Genomic DNA, 25,508 nt, shown 5'->3' with positions numbered 1-25,508 from the left:
AATGAAATAACCTTGCCATGCTGGTTTCTCCTAAGGCAGTCAGTAATTCAGAGGGAATGTCATCAATTCCAGGTGCCTTGTTCCTATTTAGGTCACTCACAGCTCTGTCAAACTCTGACCTCAAAATTGGGTCTCCCATTTCATCAGCATCAACAGCCTCTTCTAGTTCCAGAACCAAATTATCTACATCTTTACCTTGATACAACCATTGGATATGCTCCTGCCATCTTTCTGCTTTGTCTTCTTTCCCTAGAAGTGGCTTTCCATCTGAGCTCTTAATATTCATAAACCTAGATTTCCTTTCTCCAAAGGTTTCCTTGATTTTCCTGTATGCAGCATCTACCTTTCCTTTGACATCCTTGCACTTAAAGTTAAAAACTTTAATATGGTCTAATATGAGATTTATCACATGTAATCCTTGCACTTCTCCTTCAGCCATTCTTCCTTAGCTACCTTGCACTTTCTATCCACTTGATTCTTTAATTGCCTGTATTCTTTTCTGCCCTCTTAATTTCTAGCATTCTTGTATTTTCGTCATTCATCAATCAGGTCTAGTATCTCCTGAGTTATCCACTGATTCTTAGTTGATCTTTTCTTCCTTCCTAACATTTGTTCAGCAGCCCTACTGACTTCATTTTTCATGACTCTCCACTCTTCTTCTATAGTGTTTCCTTCAGCCTTTTCATTTAGTCCTTGTGCAACATGTTCCTTGAAACAATCCCTCACACTCCTTTCTTTCAACATGTCTTGATCCCATATTTTTGCATTCTTTCCTTTCTTCAATTTCTTCAACTTCAGATGGCATTTCATGACCAACAAGTTGTGGTCAGAGTCCACGTCTGCTCCTGGGAAAGTTTTGCAATCCAACACCTGGTTTCTGAATCTCTGCCTAATCATAATGAAGTCTATTTGATACCTTCCAGTGTCTCCAGGTCTCGTCCACGTATACAGCCGTCGTTTGTGGTGTTTGAAGCAAGTATTGGCAAGGACTAAATTATGATCAGTGCAGAATTCAACCAGCCGACTTCCTCTTTCGTTCCTTTGTCCCAATCCAAATTCTCCTACTGTACTACCTTCTCTTCCTTGGCCTTCCATTGCATTCCAGTCTCCCATCACAATTAGATTCTCGTCACCTTTGACATATTGTATTAAATCTTCTATCTCCTCATATATTCTTTCGATTTCTTCATCATCCCCTGAACTAGTAGGCATATAGATCTGCACTATTGTGGTGGGCATTGGTTTGGTGTGTATCTTGACGACAACAATTCTTTCACTATGCTGGTCGTAGTAGCTTACCCGCTGCCCTATTTTCTTATTCATTATTAAACCAACTCCTGTATTTCCCCTGTTCGAATTTGTGTTGATAATTCGGTAGTTGCCTGACCAAAAATTTTGTTCTTCCTGCCAACGTACTTCACTTATACCAACTACATCTAACTTTAGCCTATCCATCTCCCTTTTCAGATTCTCTAACCTACAACAACGATTCAAAATTCTAACATTCCACGCTCCGACTCACAGAATGTCAGTGTCCATCTTCGTGATGATCGCCCCCTCTTGTGTAGTCCCCACCCGGAGATCCGAATGGAGGACTAGTTTACCTCCGGAATATTTTACCCGGGAGGAAGCCATCATCAGTACATAATTCATACAGAGAGAGCTGCATGTCCTCGGGAGGTAGTTACGGCTGTAGTTTCCCGTTGCTTTCAGCCGTGTAGCAGTATCAACACAGCTAAGCCATGTTGAGTATTATTACAAGGCCGTATCAGTCAATCATCTAGACTGCCGCCCTTGCAATTACCGAAAGGCTGCTACCCCCCTTTCGATGAACCATTCGTTAGTCTGGTCTCTCAACAGATATCCATCGGATATGGTTGCACCTGCGGCTCAGCTATCTGTATCATTGGGACACGCAAGCCTCCCCACCATGGCAAGGTCACATGGTTCGCAGTTACAGACATGAAAATTGGTATTTGTTATCTCTTTTAAATATAAAGCAACACATATTTTTTGTTTTTGGAAAAGATACATGAGGGGGTGAGAAAAGATGAAAAAGGGGTTGAATACCTTTTAGAGGATACTTATATCTCAAAAACTGAAGATTTTACAGTCATGAAAATTGATATTTGGGATCTCCTTTAAAAATAAAGAAACACAAAAAAAGGGGTGAATTATTTTTATTAGGATGCTGGTATCTCCAAAACTGAAGATATTACAGACGTGAAAATTGGTATTTGGAATCTCCTTGAAAAATAAAGAAACACGTAATTTTTTTGCTAGTTGCTTTACGTCGCACCGACACAGATAGGTCTTATGATGATGATGGGACAGAAAAGGCCTAGGAATGAGAAGGAAGCGGCCATGGCCTTAATGAAGATACAGCCTGGTGTGAGAATGGGAAACCACCCACTATCTCCTGGATGCGAGCTCACAGCTGTGCGCTCCTAACCGTATGGCCAACTCACCCGGTAACATGTAAATTTGTTTTCCGAAAATTCACTTAATGGAGGTTTTAAGAAGGACTGAAAAAGGGGTTGAATTCTTTTTATGAAGATACTTATATCTCAAAAACTGAAGATGTTACAGACATGGACATTTGTATTTCAAATCTTCTTTAAAAATAAACAAACACATATTTTTTGTTTTTGGAAAATCCACTTAAGGGGGTAGGCTGGGTGAAAAGAAGTGAACAAAGTGTTGAATTCTATTTATGAGGATATTTATATATCAAATACTGAAGATGTTACAGACGTGAAAATTGGTAGAGGAGAGTCGTATAATATGGAATACCATTTACTTTTGGCAGTATAACTTCTTACTGAAATCAGTTATGAAATATAAATAAATATGGTTTGAAAATTCAAATAATTAGCCAAGATTCTCTATATTTTTAAATTGGAAATTGTTAATGTCTTCACGTCAAAATTATTTCTTTCAAAAAGTTGCACTTGGTGGGTAATACGGAATAGTCGGCTAATATGGAATAGTAGGGTAAATAATATGTAAATTAAAATACAGCTTCAATAAATTCTTTCAGTTATATTTAAGGAACGTTCTTACAGGTGGACGTATAGAAATTTTTAAAAATCAAAAGAATAAAATTTGTAATTAACTTAAATGATAATCTGTATACACTAATTATTCAGATTTTTTTTTTACAGTCACTTGTTCATTCAATGACAAAAGTCACAGATGCAGAAACTGAGATCTATAGGTAGTTAAATGTTATAATATACCAGGATTAATGCAATTAATTTTAATTAATTATAAACGTCATTTTACTTTGAAACTAAAACAGTATTCCGTATATCCCGACAGACCATGTTTGATTTAAAGGATTCGTCATGCCATAAACTTTGCACATCAAGGAAGTTACATTGGTGTAGCAATATAAGCAACTCTTGTACAATATGTAACATTGGATTTCCCATGACTAAACTCAGTGTTGGTAATTAATACAAGCTTTAAAAGAGTTACCTGCAAAAGCTTTTCAAATATGAAAAACAAATATTCTTGCTCCATGCACTAACCTCACTCAAGAGCATGTCGAAACTGAATACAAAGCATCATGAGAACATTTACCGCAATTCGACGAGTTTCCACCTGAGAGGAGTACCTTACAGGCAAGATATTGTGGTATTCCATATTGACCGACTATTCCATATTACCCGATTCTCCTCTATTTGAATCGCCTGTAAAAGTAAAGGAACACGCATAATTTGTTTCCAGAAAATCCACTTAATGGGAAGTGTTAAAGTGGGTGAATTTTTAAAATGAGCATATCTACAGTTTATCTCAAAAACTTACCACATATTACAGATGTGAAAATTTGTATTTTTAATCTCTTTTAAAAATAAAGTAACACATATATTTTGTTTTGGAAAAAACACTTAAGGGGTGGGGGTTGTAAAAAGGACTGAAATAGGGGTTGAATTCTTTTTATGAGGATATTTACATCTCAAAAACTGAAGTTGACACAGCCATGATAATTTGTATTTGGAATCTCCTTTAAAAACAAAGAAACAAATATTCTTTGTTTTCAGAGAATCTAATTAAAGGGGGTGTTAAATGAATTGAAAAATTAGTTGAATTTTTTGTTTGAGGATACTTATATCTCAAAAACAAAGGATGTTACAGGCGAGAAAATTGGTATTTCAAATCTCCTTTAAAAATTAAGGCACAAGTATTTTATTTGGGCTGGGAAGACTTGGGAGAAAGGAGACGAGCTGCTCGATTAAGCAGTATGTTCCGAGCTGTCAGTGGAGAGATGGCGTGGGAGGACATCAGTAGACAAATATGTTTGAGTGGTGTCTTTAAAAGTAGGAAAGGTCACAATATGAAGATAAATTTGGAATTCAAGAGGACAAATTGGGGCAAATATTCGTTTATAGGAAGGGAAGTTAGGGATTGGAATAACTTACCAAGGGAAATGTTTAATAATTTTCCAATTTCTTTGTGATCATTTGAGAAAAGGCTAGGAAAACAACAGATAGGGAATCTGCCACCTGGGCGACTGCCCTAAATGCAGATCAGCAGTGATTGGTTGTGGAGGGGGGAGGGGATTGTAATCAACTTAAGTGGGGTGTAAAAGGAGTTGAATTATTTTTATGAGGATAAAAAGAATTGGACTTAAAACAATACACCCCTAAGGTGGTTTTGACTGGGGGTTAGGAATGTTGACAAAAATGTGCATTTATATGAAACCGTTTGAATTATGTTAAAGTTTCAAATGATATCCTAGGTATTAAATAACAGAAGGTTTGAAACAAATTTTACTGCTCACTTAAGGTTACATTTAAGGTGACACTTAAGTGTAAGTTAAAAGGGCATTAACATCTGAAAACAAATATATTCATTTCTTCCTCCAAAGCGGTTTAACGTACGAAGACAAAATTTCAAATAGCGGTATATAGTTTAAATCCTACGTGTAAAATAGTAAATATTTTTTAATGTTCCACCCCTAAAGTGTTAAATGAGGTTAGCTCCATAAACAAAAGTATTCATCCCTCCAAAACCGTTTGACGTACAAAGTTATAAGTTAATTTTATGAGATAGGTGTTCTTTTATGTACTAGGTGTAAAATATCATATACTTCAAAATATTTCTCCCCTGAGGGGTTTAGATGGTGGTTGACTCTCAAAAACACAATATTCATTCTTTCAAAACCGTTTCAGGCAATAACCTTTTTTTTTTTTTTTTTTTTTTTTTGAAGGGTGGTCTTCTATATCCTAGATGTTAATAAATATTTAAAAACATTCACCCCGTAAAATTTCACACGATGGTGGCCTTTACATCCTAGATTTTAAATAAGATAGGGTTTAAAACATTCAAATTCTTCCTCATACGGTTCAAATAAGTGTTAGATCAGAAAATAAATAATCATTCCCCCAAAATCGTTTGACGTACGAACTGAGGGCATATTTTACAGGCTCAACTGACAACTGACAGTGGACTCTCCAAAATGTAAAACTTTGAATTTTTCAGTTTAAAACCGTAGCAAAACACGGATATCTTGCTAGTTTTAATATAAAAGAACTCTTTTGGGAGAAAATTCCAGCTCCTCGGCATCTCTGAAAATCGTCAAAAGTAGTTAGTGGGATGTAAATACAATAACATTATTATAAATACATGAAATAATGAATGACCTGCTAAGCAGAAACGTTTCAGGAAGAAAAAGAAAATATGAAATAAAATTAATTTGTGACAGCTGAAGGCTAAATTATTCTTCTGCAGCCTCTCCTGACAAAGGCCAGACTATTGCTCATGATTCTTAAATTAATCAGCCACAGTCAATTCTCACATCTGTAAATATTTACAGCAGCATTTGATGGCCTTAATGTTGTCTGTCATATTAATGTAGTTTCTTTCTGACCCATTAGGCTCCATTTTTCCTTCTGTATTTGTCCTATTTTCCAATTTTTAAAATCACTCTTCACTTAGTCTCTTCCCATTACCCTATACATCCCTCATCAAAAAGGAAGATCTTTCAAGATGAACCTGCAATGAGCATTGAAGCCTGCCCTCCTGAGAAAACTGTGAAGTAAAAAGAAGCTTGTTGGAGGCTGAGAAGAAATGTATGCAGAAATGTATGATGAAGAGAGAGCCCATATCTGTGAAGATGGCTGTGTATGAGGCTGTGGAGATTGTCCTTGTCCCTTTATGTTTTCATGTTCTTCCTTGTCTCCTCTCACACATTGACCTTTTATTGTGTTTATATTATTGATGTTCCTATCTTTATGTATATGACTTGATTTGTTACATGTTTCTTTTTTTTTTTCCATCACTTGTTAAATGTATTTTTTCATTACTCAAAGTAACTCAAGATTTCTAATGAACAATTCTGTCTACACCACCATCATCATCATAATCATCATCATCTTCAGCTTATAGTTCCAATTTTCTGGGTATGTTTGATGAGGCTATTCCACTCTCACCTATTTGTAAATGTCCTGTTCTTCATGTCCTGTCTACACCATGCTGCTTGCCATTATTGTTCTTACTTTATGCGAATAACAAAAAATAAAACAGCACTCACCCTGGTGGTAGAAATATTAGTCTAGCAAATGAATAATGATATTATAAACTTGGGGACACAGGCAACATTAAGTATTTGTCAGTACAATCTCTTAAAACTAAAAGCTAGGTTCTTTGATGCTTCAGAAGATCACACAGTACTATACAGTATTTGTTAATTAATTCTTGTTATTTAAGAAACTCTTATATGATTTATTTTCTTGTCAATCTTCTTGAATAAATTATGAATTTCTTGAACATTTATGTCTAATATATGAATCACGAGGATTGTGCAAAAGTTATTATTGTTGTTTGAGTCATCAGTCCAGTTTGATGCAGCTCTCCCTGTGACCATATCCTGTGCTAACCTTTTTATTTCTGTGCAACTGCTACATTACATTTGCCCTAATCTGCTTGTCACATTCATATGTTGGTCTACCCGTTCTGTTCTTACCACCTACACTTCCCTCAAAAACCAACCGAACAAGTCCTGGATGTCTTAAGATGTGTCCTTTCATCCTGTCTCTTCTTCTCGTCAAATTTAACCAAATCGATCTCCCCTCACCAAGTTGATAGCAACCATCCTCATTTTCCATATCGATGTTATACACTGTTAAAAGAATTAAAAACACAACGGTTCCACCTACTTGATACTGTTTAAGCGTACACATATGTAGCTGAAGATGTCTACAGAGTAGACTAAACATGTCCTAAAGTTTTTAATTTGCCTTAAGCAAATAAACAGTATCAATTTGGTGGAACCATTGTGTTTTTAATTCCTCTCAACAGTTCACTTTAGTATCTCTTCATTCGTAACTTGATTTACGCATCTCAAATTCAGCATTCTTCTGTAACACCACATTTCAAAATTCTATTCTCTTTCTTTCTGAGCTAGTTATTGTCCATGTTTCACTTCCCCACAATGCCACGTTCCAGACAAAAGTCTTCTAAAACATTTTTCTACTTCCTATATCAATGTTTGAAGTGAGAAAATTTCTTTTCCTAAGAAAGGCCTTCCTTGCTTGTGCTAATCTGCAAACTATAGCAGGAACTTATGTCCATGTTGCTGGCGTTTCAAATTAATTTCTGTATTTTTTATTAAGGCAAGTTATGCTTTCCCTACTCAATCTGAGATAATTGGTCCCTCCAGACAGCTAAAATTAATTATGAAGCTGGTCACTGAGCATTGTCTTATGTTGTATCTCACCTCTCATCCCAAGGACATCCTTGAAACATCTGAAATATGTCTCTTGCCTGGTGCAGAGATGTTACTTGTGAGGCCTTCTGATTTATTCTGTCCTGAATATTGGTAATTTGTGTATAATAGGATCTAAGAATTTCTAATCTTTTGATCTTCCTCTAAATTCATGTTGATTATATATTTTTTTATTTCTTTGCCCTCTTAGACTTTTCTTTTGAGATTCCTGGGCACAACTACTAAAATCTTAGCATTTTCAAAGGGAGTAGGATGGTTTCTTCCAGAGGAATGCTTAGCTAAAGCTAAAATTTCCATGTCTTGTTTGTTGGTGTGATGAATACGTTTTTTGAGTCTGATAGAAATTAGTTGCTTCATTTCACCTACATAGCAGATAGAGCAGCTACATTCATTGTGGTACATAATAAGTTTTGTGGCTTGTAATAATGGTCTTGTTGTTATATTTACTCAGAATTTTCCCAATCTTGTGTATCATGTTTCAACGTCCTTCCTGAAAGTATCAGAGGGATAAGCACTTTCAAAGGAGCTCTTTGAAGACATTTTATGCACCCATACGGATCCTGTGTAAACCTGATGCTGCTACTCTCAATGATTCTATTGTCACATAGTGGCATAGATATGACTTTTCCTCGGAGGGGAATAATAATAATAATAATAACAGATATTTTAAATTGATGTTTTTACAAATAACTATTCTTATTATTTTACCTTCATAAAAATAATAAAGTAATAAATGTATCTATTTAAAATAATGAGTAGAAGCACCTCATGGGGGTCATACATCCCCCTTATCTCCCCTCTATATATGTCACTGTTGTCGATTAATTTAAATATTTTAATTTGTTTTTTTTTTTTTCAAATATTACTAAATTTTATGCACTACCTGCTTTTTACATATAGGATATTAGTTTTAAGAATTTTGCGCCTTATTATTTTTCAATTTATTTTTTATTTTATTTATCATTACTTTAATTGTTATTTGATTTAATTATTGTAATGTAATAAAATGTAATACAATGTAATAAATATCTATTTCCGTGCCTGGTTAGATGGAAGAGAAGGCCTGAAAGTCTTAATTTTGCCAGGTAAAATAATACACTGTTTACTTCTTGTAGGACAGTATGTCTGTCTACAGATAGGTCAGGTCTTCTTATGTGTTCATTTCTGCAGTGGTATTTCCTGTACATTGCTGTTCTGTTTTCCTAAAGACACATTCGATGTTGTGTGACGAGTCTCCTTTTCTTTTGAGAGTTCTGATTAAGTGCCTTTTCTCTCTTCATAATGTTCCTTGTCGGATATCACTGTATTATTGTTTATAAATTTCATTTTCCGTATTGATAGATAGACAAGATAGACAAGATAGACAACAAATACACGATTTATTGTAAATAGATTACACTAGTACTGGTTTCGGCCCTGAATAGCCATCATCAGCTAGTACATGATTAGTTTCCAGCCATTAGACAAAATCACAAGTTGTTATTGTGTTAGACATCCGGATGTCTAATAGGGGGATGGAAATGCAGTATACAGTAGCATGAAGTTAAAATATCTGTGGTCAAAGGTAAAAAGTTACAATAAGTTAGAATATGAGTATACAGAACACATTAAAACATATGAGCCACAATATAAAACACTTAAAAAGTTTTAACAAAAAGTTTAACGCATTAAAATGCTTATTAAAAGTTCATGTTGCTTAGATTCCATTCTTCTATCTTCTGTGTGGTTCCTTTGCTTCTATGTCATGTTGGTTTAGCTGTGTGAGGTAATCTTCAAGAATGTTCTGAGGCTGATATGTGTCATGTTGGTATGAACCTTCGTCATGAAAAAATTTTGTGTTATATAATCCAACTGTGATGTGCTCCAGTAAATTTTAATATAATAAACTGCAGGTCTTGAGTTTGAATTTAGAAGCTGTTGGTGGCAACACCTCTCTCATCTATGTTCGTATGGTAGAACACAGCAGGCCTTCAGACATATTGGTACAAGACCTCCACAACAACAATAACTACACCACAAACGAACATAGACAAGATAGGTGTTGCCACCAACAGCTTCTAAATTCAAACTCAAGACCTGCAGTTTATTATATTAAAATTTACTGGAGCACATCACAGTTGGATTATATAACACAACATTTTTTCATGACGAAGGTTCAAGTGCAGCCCTTGTAAGGCAGACCCTCCGATGAGGGTGGGCGGCATCTGCCATTTGTAGGGAACTGCGTGTTATTGTGATGGAGGATAGTGTTATATGTGGTGTGTGAATTGCAGGGATGTTGGGGACAGCACAAACACCCAGCCCCCGGGCCATTGGAATTAACCAATGAAGGTTAAAATCCCCGACTTGGCTGGGAATCAAACCCGGGACCCTCTGAACTGAAGGCCAGTACACTGACCATTCAGCCAACAAGTCGGACCAATCAATCAATCACTACTGATCTGCATTTAGGGCAGTCGCCCAGGTGGCAGATTCCCTATCTGTTGTTTTCCTAGCCTTTTCTTAAATGATCGCAAAGAAATTGGAAAATTATTGAACATTTCCTTTGGTACGTTATTCCAATCCCTAACTCCCCTTCCTATGAATGAATATTTGCCTCAATTTGTCCTCTTGAACAAATGAGATGTGTTAGTTTCTTATTCAATTTTCAAAAAATGAGTGAATATTTGTAGAGACTACAAGTGACCTTACTTACTTACTTACTTACTCCATGGCTCTATGGTCCTTTAAGGACCTTGGCCTCCTTGACCACAGCTTTCCAGTCGTCCCGGTCTTCCGCACGCTTACGCCACCTCCTGACTCCAACAGTCCTCAGATCAGTCTCCACATCCTCCAGCCATCTCATCCGGGGCTGACCTCTCCTTCTCCTGCCCCCAGGGTGTCCTGTCAGTGCTTTCCTTGGAAGTCTTCCCTCCTCCATCCATTGTACATGCCCCAGCCATCCAATTATTCTCATTTGGATTGAGCTCACCAAGTCCGGCTCCTTATACAATAATCTCATTTCTTCATTTGTTCTGATTCACCATAAATCTCCCTCCTTCACTGGTCCAAATATTTTCCTCAGTACTTTGCTTTCCCACACATTTAATCTCCTCTCTGTGGGCTCAGTCAATACCCATGCCTCACTCCCATACATAAGCGCTGGTTTAATTATTGTTTTGTAGAGAGTCAGTTTTAATTTCCTGCTTAAGTTTTTACTTCTCAGAAGGGGATGCAGTGCCCTGTAGGATCTGTTGGCAGCCTTAATTCGATTTACGATATCTGTCTCAACTTTATTTTCTGATGTTATTACTGAGCCAAGATATGTGAAGCTATATACTGCTTCAAAGGTGTAACCATCCACTTGGAGTTTTTCAGTGTTCCTTCCACTTCTCTCCATTACCATATATTTAGATTTAGCCTCACTTATCTCTAAGCCCAAGGACCCAGCCGCATCTTTCAGCTCCCTCAAGGCAGTTGTAAGTGCCTCGTTACTTCTAGCAGATATCACCACATCATCTGCATAAGCCAAAATTTGGATCAGTCTATTGTAAATATTACCACCCGGATTAGTAGTTACTGATCTTACAGCTTTCTCCAACACTAGATTAAATAACACTGGTGATAAGGGGTCTCCTTGCCTTAGGCCTTTTTCGGTTCTGAAAGATCTTGACAGACTTCCCTGCACCTTTACCTGACTTCTGCTGTTCTCCAGGGTCATCTTAGTCAATTTTATTAACTTCTGTGGGAATTTAAACTCCTCCATTGTTTTCCACAATGTTGATCTCTTAACTTTGTCATAGGCTTGTTTAAAATCTATAAAAAGATGTCTTAGTCGAACGTTGTATTCATATGTCTTTTTCAGAGTCATTCTCATCGTGAAAATACGGTCCATCATCGATCTTCCAGGTCTGAAACCAGCTTGGTACTCCCCTATAATTCTTTCTGCTCTACTACTAACTCTCTTTGTTATGGCTGTAGAGAGGATTTTGTATACTATGCTCAGTAAGGATATACCTCGATAATTCTTGCATTGCATGCGTGACCCCTTCTTATGTATAGGGCATATATTTACTAGTGTCCAATCCTCCGGCATTGTAACCATTTCCCATACCTTTTAAATTATCTCATGTATTTTCCTCACCAACACTTCTCCTCCATGTTTTACCATTTCTGCCATTATGAGGTCATTCCCTGGGGCTTTACTGCTCTTCAATTGTTTTGTAATTTATCTTATTTCTTCAATCGATGGTGATCCCCTATCATATTCATCCTCATCTCCATTCTCCTCATTCCTCTCTTCCCTCTCACACTCATCTCCATATTCACTCTCCTCATCTCTCTCTGAAGTTTCCATATCCCTTTCAGACCTGAAAGAAAACTGGAGGTGTGAATTTTTGTTTGTACGTCAAGAACTGACTAAAATGCTCCTCAATACACATATTAATAGTTTATTTTACAAAATAAAAACTAACATCCGAAAAACAGGACCCACACAATTGTGCGTATCAAAATTCAAAACCTCGTTGTATCACGTACGATGGTGTAGCTTCAAAATTTACGTTCACTAACCAAAGTACACACTTCATTGAATATATTCTGGTATTCAGTAAAGCTTCTAGATTAATATAAACGCAGTAAATAAATACTTACTTTCGGCACTATTGCTTCCTGCCATCTCGCCGATCAACTGTGCTTTTTAAACTCTTCTTCCTTCGCCCTGGCGGTCAAGCGCATACTAAAATCAATTGAAATACACGCCACGTGTCCTGCACAATCACTGCAGTCCGGTGTAGTGCTGAAAAAACATCAAATACGGTCAGGGATAACTAAAATACGAACCCGCACAATTGTGCGTACTCGGTCTGAAAGGGATAAGGCCTGATCCTTCTCTTTCTTCATTTATTGGTCTGACAGAAAGTAATATTTCAAAATGTTTTGCCAATTTTTCCAGAATTCGTTCTTACCCAACAATGAGTCTATCAGTCTCATCCTTAAGCATATTCACTCTAGGTTGATATCCCTTCTTTACTTGTCCAACCCCATGGAAGAATTTTCTACCTTGTTTGTTTTCAAAATTCTTCTGCATTTAATCCACTCTCTCCCTTTCCTCTATTCCTTTCTTGTTCCTTATCAATGTCTTTGCTATTCTCTGTTTCTCTTTAAAAACTGCCATATTATTTTGGGTGGGTCTCTGTTGCATTCTTTGTCAGGCAAGCTTTCTCTCTTCCAGAAACTTACCCACTTCTTTGTCATACCATTTATTTCTACTCTGTTTCCTTTTCTCTCCAAGTACTTCCTGCGCCATTGTATTTATTGCTAGCTTGGTTTCCTTCCCCATTGTGTTGATGTCCACATCTCCGTTTCTGCCCATCTGTAGCTTTCTTTGCAGCCGGTCTCTATACTCTTCCTCCTTTTTCTCATCCCTTAACAGTTCTACATTATAGATCTTGCTCTGCTCAGCTCTGTCCCTGGGTTTAATTGCCAGTCTTTCTCGGAACTTGATCCTCACCAGTATGTGATCTGAATCACTGTCTGCACCATGCATGCTTCTCACATCCATTATATTGGAGGCATATCGTGCATCTATCAGTACATGGTCTATCTGGTTCTTTGTCAGATCATCCGGTGATATCCATGTCTCTTTATGGATCTCCTTATGGGGAAAACATGAGCTCTTAATCACCAGCTCCTTGCTAAAGGCAGAGTCAATCAATTTCCACCCATTTCCATTGGATTCTTGGTGTTTACTGTGATATCCTGCCACTGGATGGTTTTCTTTCTCTTTGCCTACTTTGGCATTATAATCCCCTAGGACAACTTTAACATCATACTTGGGCAACTTGTCATATACTTGCTTCATGTTTTCATAGAACTGTTCTTTCTCCTCCTCTTCGGCATCCTCTGTTGGGGCATGGACACTAATTAATGATATGTTGGCAAATCTCCCTCTCAATCTTAACCGGCATAGCCTGGGGCTTATTGCTTCATATTCAATCACATTATGACTGACCGATTTCTTGACCACAAACCCTGTTCCTATTCTATTTTCTTCCTCCCCACTATTGAACAAAATGTAGTGCTGTAGATCTGTCACCTCGATTGTCTTCCATCTTATCTCCTGTAATGCTGCTACAACAATCTGATATTTAAATAATTCCTCCTACAATTTTCTACTAGCCCCAGCCTGAAAGATACTTCTCACATTCCATGTTCCAATATATCCGTATCGTTGCCATTTAGCGCGCTTTAGTCGTCGTAAGTTTGGGACCGTCCGGTTATCTTGATTTGGTTTCTGAACAATATGTAGTTTTGTGGTAGTGGAGTTGTTAGCCCCATGTACCAACCCCCAACTTGGAGGACCAGGCTATCACTCTTAGTCTGGATCATCACCTTAGACCTGTCCAGCTTGGGTGGCCCTACCAGGAGCATATGCTCCCGCCGGCATAGCTCTAAAAATCATTTGAACACGCAAGCCTCCAAAACACCCGGCAAAATATATTTTGCCTTCGTCAAGGTGGTGATACCATCGGGAGGACAAGTGACCTTCACTGTAGCTTTATTTTGTAGGGAGAGGAGCTCAGTTTGGTAGCAGGCATATAGTTCATTCTCTGAGGAGAGCTATGGTAAGGCCTGGAAGACCCAACATGAGTAATTATGCATAAAACAACAATAATTTTCACATATTCTTACTTGTGCTGCTTATAACAAATTATTCCTCATCTGAACTGTGCGACCATATTAATAAACATATTTCTCAAACATTTTTTGTAGACTCAGATAGTTATTGTATTGATCACTTCTACTTTAATACTATGTCATATGGTACAATGAGTTAACCCCAGTTAATCGAAACCTGGCTCAATCAAAATGCCACAAGAAAGTGCTAATTTTTTTTAATATCTCTTCATATACAACATACAAGTGACAGAGTTGCTGATTAGTTTTCAGTTCACAACAAAGCTACAAAAAAGCATGTCTGCCCTTCTTACTGCTCAAATGTAAATGTCCTTTCAGGAATGCATTAAAACTACATTCCCACCCTCAGTTCCTTGTTATGTTCTGTGTCCAACTGGTCTGCACTGAATGAAAGTTATTTTTGTTCCTACTTGACCCTATTGTCCATCTACCATGTACAGTATTTTTTCCAAGAATTCTGGAAACAGGTCTGTGAGATAATTAAATGTTTTCCCATGTTTGCCTGTTTAGTCACTTTTGAAGAGTTGTGTGTAATAGTGGTGTGCACTGTTCAAACTTGAAACGGTTAACAAAGACGGAACAAGATGTGCCTTATTGTGTATGCAAACACCATCACGCGTGAGTGGAGCGTGTAATCTAAAATGTCCAAGTTTGATCAAATTTGTTCAACAGAGCATGTTCGAAGTGAAGTTGGCTGACAAGGGAGGATAACCTTGCTAACTTTGCTGATGTAGCAAGCAATGTGGTTCATCCAGAATGAGTAAGCCCTTGTGTACAAACAGCGAAGGTAGGAATTTGCAGGTATAAATGAATGATGGAATGGTTGAGTTAACCATTAGTTTTGAACTGAAGTTCACCATGCCACGTGAATCAATGGACAGCATTATGGCCAAAATTCAAAATAGTGAATATAAACTAATGAAGAGAGATGGACTCAATTTTGAGGTTTGGAAGAAATGTCTGTCACTGTAGACAGTCATCAGACAGGTTATGTATCCTGTGAAACATGCAGTGACATAAATTCGGTTCAAATAATTTAAAAAAGCACGTTTGCAAATTTAATGCTAGCGCTTCTCACTAAGCATTGCCCAGCAATACAAAGCAAACCATAACTAGTGTGTTTGTTTTCATGTGTTCCAAAGATTTCCGGCCATTGAACACTGTTGCCATAGAAGGCTTTAAAGAATATTAGGGCATGAACTGATTAACATCGGTGCTAATTTTGGCAAGGTAGGTATTGTTGACGTGTTACCACATCCTTCCACCATTAGTAGAAACAAGGACGTTCAAAGGGGAACACCTCTACCCGTGACTGAGATAGCGCGAGATGGAGCGAGTATCACAGGGCAGGGTTGAACGAACATAGCTTGCCTCACTTTTGAGAAGCAAAGCTCGGTTATCGTTATGTTCGACAAATATGAACCGAGCATAGAGCGTGTTTTGCATGACACTAGTGTGTAGTGGTGCAATAATTTTGTGAATACAGTACAATGCCAATGTAAAGAAAATGTGTGGTAATAACCAGTTAAAAATCTGAAGCAGTCGGGTAAATAGAAAATTGTACAATTTTTATAGAGTAGGCATATCAACAATTTCTGACTGGGTAAAATCAGTCATAATCAAAAACAGTTTTCAGGTATTAACTGGAAATGCTTGTTACTCAAAATAGCTCTTTCCAATTTATATCAGATTATAAGCATTCTACTGTATTTCTGAGCTTCTTTTCCTTATGTTGCCCTTTCAGATAAATATGACTGGAGAACACAATTGAGGACCAAAGATAGGAAAGGCTGAAACTGCCAAAATATGAAAAATGTGTTTTTTTTTGTAATAAGGGGATGTATTAGCCATGCCACATATGGTAGTAAATTGTGTGTGTGCCTGAGGTCATTAGTTTAGTTGGTAGGAAGTTCAATAGGTACAGGCACAGTCCAATTTGCCCAGCTGATTTTGGTGGGGAAGGGGTGACGTGCCAGTGTCTTGTGCTACAATTCTTCTGTGTTGTCCATTGTGTCAGTGTGCTATCACTCATGAATTTTCTAACTTCTGAGCCACTTACTTAAAGAAATGAAATTTATAGAAGCTAAATATTGTTATGTAATTATATAAAACATATTAGATATAGTATATTTGCACTTCAAAGGCCGTAGATAATAATTAATTCTTGGTCTCTTTTGGTAGAAAAGGGTGAAAGTGCCATCGTGTTCAGGAGCTCTATTATTGGCGTTTACTTGAAAACATGTTTCTGGCTCTTTCACTCTTTTCCATCTTTGGTCCTCAGTTGTTAAATGTGGGATATTGAACAGTACCGGTGGGGAAAAAAGGACATTCCTGAAGTAAATGTGTTAATTTCTTTTAAATATGTTTTTCTTACATCATTTAGTGCCTACAATAAAATAAGTTTTAATTGTTTTGTAATTGGATTAACTGTTTAATACAATATACTCTCTTGGGGATCTGAGTAACCCATGCAAGCAATTTGGGAGGAAGAATGAGTGCAAGTAAGTAAAAGTTACTGCAGGAAGACCATACAAGGTTTAGACAATATTTAATTATCAAAGTCAGAAATTATTGTAAGACAGCTGATAGATATATCCTTGGGTATATTTTAGTTAGATAAGTAGCAGATCAAAAAGGAAATTGAGTAATGTGAAATACAAGTTCAGAGTTTCAATATTACCTGTAGATTGTATGTACTTTCTGAAAATGCCTCTTTGAAACAGACATGCCATAAAAATATTATTATTCACTTTATCTTGTAAACAACTTGAGAGTTTGTTGCTTATTGTTGTAAATAACATTAGAGTTTATTGCATGTATATGATGCTTGCATGTATTTTACAGGTAGGGTCGGTGAACCTACTTCTTCTAGTCCCAGACTCTTCTGATGCCATGGATGAGTTGCTGGTGAAGTTGTCTGGTGTGTCCTTTCACCACCTGGTGCACTGGCTCACGTTCGCAGAGACTGAAGTGTCTCTGCCACAACTTACAGTATTGAGCAGTGGTCTTGATCTTGCACCCTTCCTGCGTCAGCTGGGAGTACGGTCTGTGTTCAATGCATCTGCGGCAGATCTGAGCCAAGCAGTGGACAAAACTCCACAAGCAGTACCTCTCTATGTTAAATCTGTGACTCAGGATGCTTACTTTTCTACTTCATTTGTGGCTGTCAACTCGGTGGGCTCTGTATCATCAAATTTTGGTAAGCTGCAATGATTGTAACTAACATGAACTTTTGTTCATCATTTTACATTATTTCTATATTTTTATTGTACTAAAAACTACTTTGGTGTTGTTGATAATAACTTACTCTTATTCAAAATAACAGACTAATTTCATTCATTGCAAGTGAGAAAAACTATGAGACTGTTTGTGATATTACGTTAATATAACATGTTATAGTCACTCGCGAGTAGAAGAAAAATCTGTCTGAACAAGAAAAATCTGATTGGATGAAAGTATTTACCAGTTTTTCAGAAAGTTAATAAGGTTCAATTCCCAAAGTATTTATCAGTTTTTCAGAAAGTTAATAAGGTTCTGTCCCCAAAGTATTTATCTGTTTTTCAGAAAGTTAATAAGGTTCAGTTCCCAAAGTATTTATCAGTTTTCAGATAGTTAATAAGGTTCTGTCCCCAAAGTATTTATCAGTTTTTCAGGAAGTGAATAAGGTTCAGTTCCCAAAGAATTTGTCAGTTTTTCAGAAAGTTAATAAGGTTCTGTCCCCAAAGTATTTATCACTTTTTCAGAAAGTGAATAAGGTTCATTTCCCAAAGTATTTATCAGTTTTTCAGAAAGTTAATAAGGTTCAGTTCCCAAAACATCTCCTCCTTATTGAATCGATCCGTTGTTCTAGGTCTCCCTCTCGCTCTCTTTCCTTCGAACTTCAACTCCATTTGTAGTGGACACCAAGAAAGAGAAATACTGTTTTGACAAGCTTGTAAAATTTCCACTGTGAATTTGAGTATCGATAGCTAATGTTAACGTTTGGTATTCATTTCTCCTCCATTCTCTTTACACATTCAAACCATCATAGTTTACTCCTATCAGTTTGTAGTGGTTAAGTTTAAATAACTCCAATGTTTGCACTTTATACTATATTTCAAGATATATAGCCTACTCATCACATTACTCATCACAACTGACTAACAACTGAGTGAACATAACATACCACCATCCATTATATATCACACGAGAAAACAACTGAACAATGTTAACTATCAATACTCAAATTCACAGTTGAAATTTTACAAGATTGTCAAAACAATATTTCCCTTTCTTGGAGTTCACTACAAATTCTTGCATTTAGGTTTTTTTCTTTCTGACCTCCTTTCTCACATCTTCATTTCCCAATCTGTCTTCCCTGTCATACGTCTTAGGTTATTTCATTTCGCTGGCTTGAATTCTACTCTCATCCCCACTTGTCATTGTCCAGGTCTCAGCTGCATAGGTCAATATGGGTGCATAATACATTTTGTACATTATCTCTTTAAACTTCCTTGGTACTTTGTTATTCCAGACAAGGTTTCTTCCAATCTGGTAGAATGCATTGCACTGTTGCACCCTCATGTTAAGCTCCATGTCCAGTCTTGTATTTTGCATTAATTAACTCCCTACATATTTGAAACTGTCAACAATTTCAAGGCTTTGACCATCAATTTTCACAATGCCTTTCTGTTTCTCCTTTTAATATCACCATGGTCTTGCTTTCCTCTGAGCTGATTTTGATTTTCATACCATACTTTTCAATTTTCTCATTCAGTGCATCAAGTAGTTCTAGTACATCTTTGCTGTTTATTCTCCAGACCACAATATCATCTGCAAATATTAATAACTTCATCTCCCTATTCCCATGCACTTCCTTTGTCTACTTTAAAATTTCATTTGTAACTATTAGAAACAAAAGAGGTAACAGCACACTCCCCTGTCTTAGTCCAGTTTCATTTTTAAACCATTCATTCTTTCCAACTGGAGTCTGTACACTGCTGATGCAGTTGTTGTACACTGCTTGCACCATTCCTACAGTTTGGGTACCCAGTCTCTTTTTGACCATGGTTTACCAAATCTTCTCCCTGTGAACACAATTGTATGCCTGTGTTAGATCTATGAATGGCATGGCTAGATCTTTTCTATATTCCCAATTCTTTTCTATTAATTGCCTCATGCTGAAAATTGGGTCCACTGCAGATCTTCCACTTCTAAAGCCATACTGATTCTCTTGCAACTTTCCTCCTACCTTATTTTGATTCTCCTCTCAAATATCCTTTCAAGTATTTTTGCCACTTGTTATAGGAGTATGATTCATTTATAGTTATCCACACACATGTTTGTCTTCCTTTTTAAAAATTGGTAATATTATTCCCTTTCCTCAGGCTTCTGGCACATGTTCACTTCAACAATCTGTACACCCATGGGCATCAACTTCCAATTTGCTTGGCATTATGTATCATGATCAATAAATTCAAGGGATGTGAAAGTCTCTATGAAAATCTTTATATACCTCAGCCAGTTTTCAGCCATGGCCAGTTGAATGTTTCAATGTCAAGAGAGTGATATATTAAAGTTGCAATAGTGCTAAAAGGTAATTGTGCATGGAATGCACTGAGCAGGTGGCTGCACAGTTTGGGTCACATAGCTATCCGCTTGCATTTGGGAGATAGTAGGTTCGAATCCCACTGTTGGCAGCCCTAAAGATGTTTTTTCTGTGGTTTCCCAATTTTCACACCAGGTAAATGCTGGGGCTGTAACTTAATAAAGGCCACAGTCACTTCCTTCCCTGTGCTAGCCCTACCCCATCCCCCGTCGTCATACAACATATCTATGTCATTGCAATGTAAAATCAATGGCAGAAAGGAAAAACATTTTAAAATAAAATACTGATTGTCATTCAGCAATGATCTATGTGTTCTATCACACATACACATAAATCTAGGATAGTACTACTAGTGTCCAAATCAACAAGGAAAAAGACAAAATATCAACTCATCGATAAATATTCTGCCCTGAAATAAGTTTCTATGTATGTGATAGCTTTAAAATGATCTTCATGGCTGGAATTTTAAGGTGCCTTTAAAGATTTGTAGTAGGAAAGCGTACAAACAGCCCCATATTTAGGTATTTTGCACCCCTGAGCCAAATAAAATTTTGCACCCTCAATTAATTGTATGTTAAGTTTTCAAAATTTTCCTTCTAGTTTATAAGAAGTCTCAATACCTTACTTGGACTGAAACAGAATATGAAAAGCTGATACACAACAAGACATGAATAGGTTTTTGGGAAACACTATACTGAAATCATTGAAACTATTCAGTACAAACCTAAACACAAAAAAACAAAAATCACAATATTGTAACCAAGCTCCCAAGTCCAATTGATCACTGCAACAACACAGAATTACACTAGGAAAAATTTTTCTTCTTGATATGGTAAAAGCAAACACAATAATCACATGTTCAAAATCCAGCTTCACAGTAAATTCATTTTCTATTGATGGCATAGCCAGTTGATTTTAGTACTCCTGTGTTGAGATGTATATAAATAATTTTTGATTCTTCCCAGAACAGAAAATATCATTCAGCAAAGCAGTTTGTTCCTAGCATACTCAGATATATCTTTAGTCCAATGCTGATATTTAGATAAAGGTTCAAAAGATTTGTACTTCTTAGCACTTGATTTAGCTGTGCAAAAGAAAGACAACACATGACATTGTGAGAACTCAAAAGAAAGCTTTTTAAATGAATTTATTCTGTTCCAAAAGACTTCTCTAAATCATCTGAATTAAGTTTCTTCAGCTCTCTTGCACACTTGAAGGTTTCATAAGGCTCTGTTCTTGGTAAATACGAGGTCTGTAAATAATGTAGTGGCAATGTAGATAGAACGCAATATTTAATGAACTAACAAGTACAATTGCATTGATTACCTTCAATGTAGTCACCCGCAAAGTTGATTACCTTTTGCTGAATGTCAGGAAGCTGTTAGGGACTGTTGGCAGGGCATTATCTGTTGATGACAGCGACGGAGTGCCCTACTGTGTAAAGTACAGATGCCATGTCAGGAATTCGGCAGCCTCGGAGGGGGAATTTCAAGTTTGGAAACAGGTCGAAATCACAAGGACTCAGGTGAGTATGGAGAGTGTTCCAAGACCTCCCAATGCCACCATTGCAATAAGAGCTTGATATTGTTTGCAACATGATGGCGTGCTTTGTCATGCAACACGACAGGGCGATCGTCTCGCAATAAACGTGGACATTTGCGCCACATTGCTGGATGCAGATGTCACTCCAGAAATCAGCAATTGTAGTCACTTTTGACATTTTGTCCCTCAAGCACAGCATGCGTAAGAGTAACACCATCGTAGTTGTTGCCACAATCAGCGTAAGCTACACCCTCATAGTCTTATGCCACAATCAGCGTAAGCTTCACCTGACTGGGTTCCTGTCGGAAATTTCTGTGGATGTGGCGAACCTGGATGATGCCATTCATTCAACTGACGCTTTAATTTAGGCTTGTAGGCTCATGCCCATGTCCCATCACTAGCGACAATACTCATATGCTGCAGAAATTCATCTCTTTCATTGCAGTATCTGCCCAGGTGGATGTCAACCAGTGCATACCGGTGCCATTTCTGTACGTTGGTGAATTGTTGTGGAACCCAATGGGATGCAATTTTCCTCATGCTAAGACATTTCATCAGTATGTGCAACACCGTTTGATGACCGAGACCAACCTCTACGGATATTTTCCAGGCAGTCCATCAATGGTCTACAGAAACGAGACCATTCACAATGTCAATCTGATCTTTTTTTTTTTTTTTTACAATTTGTTTTACATCACACCCACACAGATAGCTCTTATGGCGACGATGGTGTAGGAAAGGCTTAGGAGTGGGAAGGAAGCGGCCATTGCCTTAATTAAGGAACAGTCCCAGCATTTCCCTTTTGTAAAAATGGGAAACCACGGAGAAGCATTTTCAGGGCTGCCGACTGTGGGGCTCGAATCCACTATCTCCCGGATGCCAGCTCACAGCCGCGCGCCCATAACTGGCCAACTTGCCCGGTGAATCTGATCTTGCAAATCTGCAGTCTCATTCCGACCTGCACAAAAATCTTTGACCCATCATGCAACCGTCCTATACAGTAATGCATTCTCACCACAGGCTTCACGCAATCCTCTAAAACATTCTGATGCATTTTTGCCATAGGCAACCTCGATTTTAATCTATGAATGATAATCGCCTTTCAAAAATATGCTTTAGAGCGGTGAAATCAACACTCTTCACTTCAACACCACACAGCAACGACACTCGCAACTGAATGCCCATCAGATACATACTGTACGTCGAATATAGCACCACCTGACCGCTCCTGTATCCTATTTGTAAATGCCCGATCATCTGTAAGTGTCTGGAGTACATCACCACTACTATATTTACAGCCCTCATATGAAAAGAAAGTTTGGCACTACTAGGAATTTGTTACTGTCAGCCCAGGCTCATGGATCATGGGTAAATACAGATCTGGGTACAAGGGATATAGTTGTGTGGAAGCAACTAGAAAGAGTTTTCAATTACTTTTAGCATTATAAGAAGGCAAGTCTCGGAATGGATTAAAAATTAATTTGGAGATTATATGTATTTCAATCAAAATTTACTTGGCATGTATTGAAGATGGTCTTTATTTATATGGATCACTGTAAGGAAATTGCAAGAAAGTTACTCAGTCTCTTACCTTTGTGGCTTGTGTTTCAGTATCTAAGAGGCCAAAGCGAGAGGCTGCCAGTTTGATTGTGGATCGACCATTCTTATTCTTCCTGCTGCATCGAGATACCCAGCTAGTGCTATTAGCAGGAAAAGTGCAAAATCCTACCCAAGTGCCTTAGTCAGCAGGCATCATAAGACTTAACAGTGCTAACTTCTGTATATAAACCATCTATCCTATTGAACAACACTTTCTCCTCTGAAAACTTAATTCCAGCAACATTCTCTGTGTTAATCTTGTATTTAATAAATTTTTATCTATAAGTATGAAAAGTGTTATATTTCAGACCAATCCTACCCTCTACTTCTTCCTTACTTCTTTTTCACTGGATGTATAAGTAAAAAAAAATGAAATGGTGTAGGGCTTTTAGTGCCGGGAGTGTCTGAGGACAAGATCGGCTCGCCAGATGCAGATCTTTTGATTTGACCCCCGTAGGCTATCTGCACGTCTTGATGAGAATGAATGATGATGAAGATGACACATACACCCAGCCCCGTGCCAGTGAAATGAACCAATGATGGTTAAAATTCCCGACCCTGCCAGGAATCGGACCCTAGACCCCTGTGACCAAAGGCCAGCATGCTAACCATTTAGCTATGGAGTCGGACAATGTATAATTAAAAGTATGCTGAGAAGAAGATATATTAGAGATTTGACCTAGAGTTTTAAATATGTCTTTATCAGCATAAATCATCACTAATGTGTATTTGTAGATTTATTTGCATAAAATGAATGCAGTATCAGTAATATATCTGATTTTGAGGAACATATTAAGTGTGACAATGAAGTTAATTTCACAAGTCTTGTATAAAAGGAATGACGCAGTTCATTTCTTATGCCATAGAAATGAATAGATGAATTTATTATTCTACTCAGCAGTGGCGGCTCATGACAACATTTTCAGGGGGCTCACAGCAACATTTTTGTTCATGTCTCAAATGTACCAAAGTAGAATGCAAATCAGTACAAAATAACTCATAGTTCTGAGCAAGTTTGTACACTTTCTTTATTCAGTTTCATAAAGAATAGATAAAGATTAACTTAAAATTACATTTCACAGGACTTTTATCAGGATAATATTAAAAAGCAAGATATTTTTCAAATATTCAATATTTTATGCAGACTGCAGGATCATCATCACCTTGCACAGCTTCCAGCCATTGACTGTGTCTGTTTAGAACATAAGCTCGCCCATCATCTTCTGTCTCCCCACCATCTCACTGTCCTCACTGTGATCCATTCATCCCCTATTTTCTTCACCCGCTCCTTCGCTCCTTGCAGCCATCTGTCCCTTGGTCTTCTTCTTGTTCTCCTGCCTTCCTCTCCTATCTCACTCATGCATCTTCCTGGAAATCCTCTTCTTCTTCCTTCTCTTCATATGTCAATACCATCTACTCCTTAATTTCTCTGTCCTGTCCTGTCCTGCAATGGCTCCACTTGCACTAGTTCTCTAACCTGCTCATTTCTTATTTTATCCATGTTTTGTTACTCCTGTTCTGCTTCTCAAAAGTTTTATCTCAGTAGCTTGCATCCTGCTTTTCTCTCTTCCCATCTTTACCCAAGTTTCTGAAACATTGATGTCAGTATTGGGATATAGTACATCCCGTACAGCCTATCACTCTTTTTTCTGTTTTGGGGGACATCTTTACTACACACTAGGCTTCTAATATTTTTGAGGAATGTTTCTGCTTGTCTCCCATGCTCACTATTTCCTTATTGTTTCTTCTATTTTTCTGTATTAAGCTGCTTAAGTATTTGTAGCTGCAATGGTTGCTCAGTTGTTCCCCACCGGGCGTCACTCCGGTTGTTGGTCCATCCTTCTTCTTAGCTGTAAGCACTCTTCTTTAATTGCATGCCATATCCTAGTGTACTTATTATCATGGTCAAATCAGAAAGCGACCCTGACTTTGCCAAATATTAAAGGCAAATATATTCTCAATTCTGCTGTGAACATGGGTACAGAGATATGGCATGAAATTCAATATAGTGAAGAGTAGGTTTTTTATTTTTATTTACAATTTGCTTCACGTCGCACTGACATAGATATGTCTTATGCTGAAGATGTGATAGGAAAGCGCTAGGAGTGGGAAGGAAGTGGTTGTAGTCTTAATTAATGTACAGCCCCAACATTTGCCTGGTGTAAAAATGGGAAACTGTGGAAGACTATCTTCAGAGCTGCCGACAGTGGGGTTCGAACTCACTACCTCCGGAATGCAATCTGACAGCTACATGACCCAAACTACACAGCCACTCACTCAGTAGAGAAGCGTGAGTTGGTGCACACAACCTGGAAGTCCCGTGGGACAGCTGGTTGAAAAAAGGAGTATACCGTACTGCAAAAAGCAGGA

At 37.5% G+C, this 25,508-nt stretch overlaps 1 protein-coding gene across 1 annotated transcript in view; it reads left to right on the top strand.

Moving 5' to 3' along the window:
- Positions 1-23,384, top strand: part of LOC136863672 (serpin B8) — a 161,670-nt gene extending 138,286 nt beyond the window's left edge. The window contains exons 5-6 of the mRNA XM_067140035.2: positions 17,255-17,609; positions 23,151-23,384. Of these exons, the coding sequence (XP_066996136.2) occupies positions 17,255-17,609; positions 23,151-23,281 (486 nt within the window). The 3' untranslated portion in view covers positions 23,282-23,384. The remainder of the gene's footprint in view (positions 1-17,254; positions 17,610-23,150) is intronic.
- Positions 23,385-25,508: the final 2,124 nt, after the last annotated feature.

The sequence above is a fragment of the Anabrus simplex genome, chromosome 2 (genome assembly GCF_040414725.1).
Source record: "Anabrus simplex isolate iqAnaSimp1 chromosome 2, ASM4041472v1, whole genome shotgun sequence".
In the NCBI taxonomy this organism is placed as follows: Eukaryota; Metazoa; Arthropoda; class Insecta; order Orthoptera; family Tettigoniidae; genus Anabrus; species Anabrus simplex.
This window is presented reverse-complemented; position numbering and strand designations above follow the sequence as displayed.